The following is a 5,089-nucleotide window of genomic DNA, read 5'->3' on the forward strand; positions in this document are numbered from 1 at the left end:
AGCTTAGCTTTTGGTGCTGGTCATTTGATGTATGCATTTGTTTATTCAGGGGTACGGCAAGGGCCCTGTCCTGCCATATGTTACCATTCATAACTCTTAGAGGTCTGTAGACATATGTATGTGGGTTGTTTGTGAATGTGTCTCGGTTGTACCTATACGGCATGTTGTAAATATTTTTATATTACAGCAATCTTATCAGCTTGTGTGCCCTTTCATGATATAATACGAATGAAAGAGCCTACATGTACATGAAAAAGTTTTAACTCATTGGGGATTTTGGGAGTAGTATCACTTTGTTCATAGTTTGATTTGACTACAGCTTATAGGTATGTATATGGGGGTCCAGGTCGAACTCCAATCAGGGCCTATGGGCTTGGGTCGTGATAGATTTGGAATGGTGAATTATGCCTTGTCGGGCATGCTTTATTAACTATATGGTATTTGTGCTAATTTTAGCTAGGTTAATCTTACATTTCTCTATTGTCTTACAACCCATGCTTGTTAATTGTACTTAGTGCCTTCAATAAGCCTCGCTCTCTCAATGAATTTATGAGCACAAGATTTAATATCCTCTTTGTGAAAAGTAGTTAGTCAAATAAACTCCGAGGGTTTTCTATATACCACGGTTCTTTCCAAAGAAATAATTTTTTCTTTATTTTTGCTTTTCTTTGAATCTTTTTGTTGAACTAGGTTGGCGTTTCCTATGATAGATTAAGAGGTGACTTTCTTAAGGGAAAATGTCAATTTTTTTGTTTTAGCTTGATTCTTTTGTCACACCTCTTGCAAGAAGTACCATTTGGCAAAGGATGATTTAAAAATGAAAGGGAATAAGTGAATTTGAAGCTATCTCTTGTCATGGGTCTTACATTCTTAGTTTGGCTTTGGGATTAACAAGTGGGTATGAATCCCATTGTGGTTTGTCAAAATCCATTCGTTTAATTAATTTGAGACTAATTTGAGACCTTGTTGGGTTGTGATGCCTTGTGTGTAAAGGTTTTCTATCACGACCCAAAGTACACCCTAGGCGTGGCATGGTGACTAGGATCCCAAAAGACGCTAAACAAGCCACTTGACATAAACATAACACTAAGATAAAATACTAAAAGCAGAAGATAATTCTCGAATAGAAATATCATCATAGCATAGAAACATCTGAACAAAACCATAAGAAGAATCTAAGTTTGACATAAGCCTCTACTAACATAGGTGAGTTTCTAGGACATGTCCCTATCTAACTCGAAAATTGGAAAACTAAAAATATAGTCTGAATGAAAATCATATAAAGCACATCCTCGAAGCATGAAGACTCACCACTCTATAGACAGCTGGCAGGTATCCAATACTAACCACGAGTATAAGGAGGAATGTCAGAACCTATATTATGATACAATATAGGCAAAACTATGCGGTCAGTACTCTAGAATATACTGAGTATGGAGAATTTACAATGCATGACATAAAACAAAAAAAAACAATAACCAATCTAAAGCATGATATAATTCCTTAAAGAATCGTGAGAAACATGAAACATGGTCAATGCAAAACTCATACGAAAATCATAGTAAAAAAATAACATAAGTGAGAGGTACAGTTAATGATATCAACCATGTAAGCTATAACATGGAGTCCAGTGTCTTCCCCACACTTAAAAGAGGTTGTCCTACTTACCAGGTAAGTACTATAAATATGAGCTACCTTGGATCCACTAGCTAGAGTCAATTAAGACTAAGTCCTATGGGAGCACATAGTTATGGAACAAGGGGATGCTACTAGAGACCCAGCCTTTGCTAACGGGATGGCCTCCCTCCCAAATTCCTCGTGGTGTTAGGTAGTACTCTCAAAAAGAATAGTCATAATCATGCCATAGTCTTTGAAAATGGTATGATTCTAGTAATATCAGCTCCAACTTAACATACTTGAAATTCATAAGAATAGCTCATTTCAATATATCATGATTCATAACAAATCAATTCATGAGAGATACTTGTCTAAAGCATCCTAATCATGATAAGCTTTTCAAAAAAATCATATTGATACTTTAACTAAAAGCATACTTAAATCATAATTCTTTAAATCATGATGTATGCTTAATCTTAAAACATAGTACATAATCACAAGATACTCATACTTCATGGGGTCATAAGAAGTTCATTGAAAACATAAAGTTACGAACAATTCATGCATAATAAGATTAATGAGAATGAAATAAACCATGATCGATTGAACCCAATGCGTATTCATGAAAATCATAAGTTTTTGGAAGAAATCATAACGAGAAATTGAAGATTCTTTGGGAATCCACAGATGGAAATAGATCCAAGGATAAAATTCCCACATACCTCAACGAATTCTATCCTTGAAATTGAAAGAGAAGACTTGAATCCTTGAAACCCTAGCTTGCTCCTTGAGAGAGAATTTCTTGAGAGCCTTAGGGGTTTTGAGTGAATGAGAGGGAACGGAGGAAATTTGAAGGGTAAGGGTAGTTATAGGTCTTAGGAATAGTTGCAAAACAACATACCTTAGGCATTAAAAGAATAGGAAATGACTTAAATATCCTTGAAAGTAATTTGTCAAAGTCACTCTACGGACCCTACCTACGAGTTGTAGCTCCTCATTTGGTTCATCGAGAGGCTTCGTGAAAAAACATGTCCAAAATCAAAGTCTCTAAAGCTTTGTCTAAGGCCACCCCCTAAGGGTCGTAGACCGGTCTATCCTATTGAATCTTCGAAAAAAACTTTCTAAATCTCAATGCACGGAACCTCCTACGGCCTGTAATTCTTCCTACAGTCTATAGGACCACACATAGAAACCAATATCTGAAACAATGTCTCTGGAGCATAATTTACGATCTATCCTAGGGTTATAGGTCCTCATATGGTTCATAGGTCGGTCCATAGGTACCTATTCAGAGACTTAATATTTTCCACCTTTTCAGAACCCTTCCTACAACTCTTTTGTATAGACCATAGGACCTTGTATGGTCTATATATCGGTCTGTTCAAAGTGGCACCAACAATTTTATACAACTTTTCTTTTCCCAATCACACTTTCCAACATCTGAGGTGTTACAATATATCCCTCTTGAAAAATCCATCCTCGAATGAGACTCAAGCTAGCATGAATAGAGTAGGGAAAGTGATCTAACAACCCAATAAGAATGCAAATCATATTAAAATGCACAAAACTTTCTTGATTAATGGTGTGTGGAATGATGAGAAGGTGAGACAGCATGCCCCACACCACTTTGTACAAAAGGTTCTCAACACCTGTTTCAAATATCAACCTGGCATTCAAGATACAGCCTACTGGAAACTAAATCCAAATGGGAAGTTCACTTGTGCATCATCTTAGAACCAGGTCAGTTAAAAAAGAAGAAAAACCATGATAGATACCACTATATGGAACAATAATGTACCTTTCAAGTATCCTTCTTGGTCTGGAGATCCCTGAGAAATAAACTCCCTACAAATGAAAGTATTGTATCCTTTGGACATAAACCTGTCTAGTGTTCTTATTGTTACATCCCTGGGTGGGATAATATAGATCACATATCATTTCATGCCATTTTGCTAGGCATATTTGAAGGTACTTTTCAGATTATTGGGGAATACAACATAGTAGCAGTCCCATGAGAAGTGTGTTAATGAAATGGTAGTTGTCCAAACCTAACAAGGAGGTGCATAAACTCATGTTGCAAGCTATACCTATATTTATTTGTTGGAACTTATGGAAGAATAGGTGTGCAAGTAAGTATGGAGAAAAGAAGTCAAGTACCACTAGAGTTAAATTCTCAATTGTCAAGGATCTCTACATGCTGATTTTCAAAGCCTTCCCCTATATTAAGTGATCTAGTGACTGGAAAGAGCTCTTAGCTATGGCTGAGAGTTGCACTCATGTTATGAAGGTTATTCAAGTTACATGCCATAAACCTCTTTGTAATTTAGTGAAGCTAAACACTGATGGAAGTGCCTTAGATAACCCAGGAAGAATAGGGATTGGGGGCATCCTAAGGGATCATAGAGGGAAACTCATTTATGCCTTTGCAGCACCACTTGGTTTTAGTTCTAACAACCAAGCTGAGGTACAGGCTATAGTACTGGGCATCACTTGGTGCATTCAGCATGGATATAGCAAGATACTTTTGGAGGTAGACTCAAAGCTTCTTATTAAATGGCTAAGACAGGAATTCAAACCACCTTGGTCCATTAGAGACTACATCAATGAGCTGCAAGACTTGATCAATTTTCTGGACTACTTTCACTGCAAGCACATTTTTAGGGAAGCAAATTATCCTACTGATACTCTCTCTAAACATAGTCATAAAGCTGACAGGGCCTACCCAATCTAAAATGTTCAGCAACTTCCTAAAGAGACAAGAGGGTACTACATATTGGAAAACCTGGGCATGTCAAGCTTCAGAAGACAAAAGCTGAAAAGGATTAGAGAACCTCCATAGATGGCTGGCCAGATCTCCTTGTAGAACAGGTTTACCACTTGTTCCCTTTTGTATGTATTCTTCTTCTTTTAAGCTATAGGTAGTAGGTATAGCTTCTAAGAAGAAGTATTATTTTGAATAGGCTCTTTCTTTATAATATGTAAGGGGAGAGTCTCTCTTATTTATGCTTTCTTATAATTAATGTATTAAGAGGAGTCCTCTACTAGGTGATTTTTTCTTTGTTCTTATAGTATATGGGGGTGAGTTAACCGGCCTTAGTAGGCTAGTTGACTCATTTACCAACATAGGATTGGAGGTAAGGTCTATGCCCCCTCCTTGTACTTTTGTTTTTATAGATATGTTAAGGCTTGGGGGTGTTTGGCTCAACCCTTGACCGCCATGAGGGATAAGATCCTCGGGTTAGGTCTGTATTCCAAAAAAAAAATCAACCCCAAGCTAAGACATGAACTTAAAAACATATTTCATGAACATGCGTGCATATGGTTACATGAGAAACATGAAACGCATGAATCTGAAAGAATAAACTTGAAGAACTAATACCTAAAGCTAAAACTGAAATAGAGGGAAATAAATAAGTATATAAAGACATCATATCGACTTTGGCCTCCCAAGTAGCACCCTCAATTAATTGAT

General features: G+C 36.8%; 1 protein-coding gene across 1 annotated transcript; it reads left to right on the forward strand.

The window, feature by feature from the left end:
- Positions 1-3,874: 3,874 nt before the first annotated feature.
- LOC129892829 (uncharacterized) lies at positions 3,875-4,348 on the forward strand. The gene has a single exon (XM_055968370.1). It carries the CDS (start codon positions 3,875-3,877, stop codon positions 4,346-4,348), a length of 474 nt encoding a protein of 157 aa, XP_055824345.1.
- Positions 4,349-5,089: the final 741 nt, after the last annotated feature.

This window comes from Solanum dulcamara, chromosome 6 (assembly GCF_947179165.1).
Source record: "Solanum dulcamara chromosome 6, daSolDulc1.2, whole genome shotgun sequence".
Classification (NCBI taxonomy): Eukaryota; Viridiplantae; Streptophyta; class Magnoliopsida; order Solanales; family Solanaceae; genus Solanum; species Solanum dulcamara.

What these genes read in the sequence shown, in the direction of transcription:
- LOC129892829 (XM_055968370.1), top strand. Translation starts at nt 3,875, where the DNA reads ATGGCTGAGAGTTGCACTCATGTTATGAAGGTTATTCAAGTTACATGC.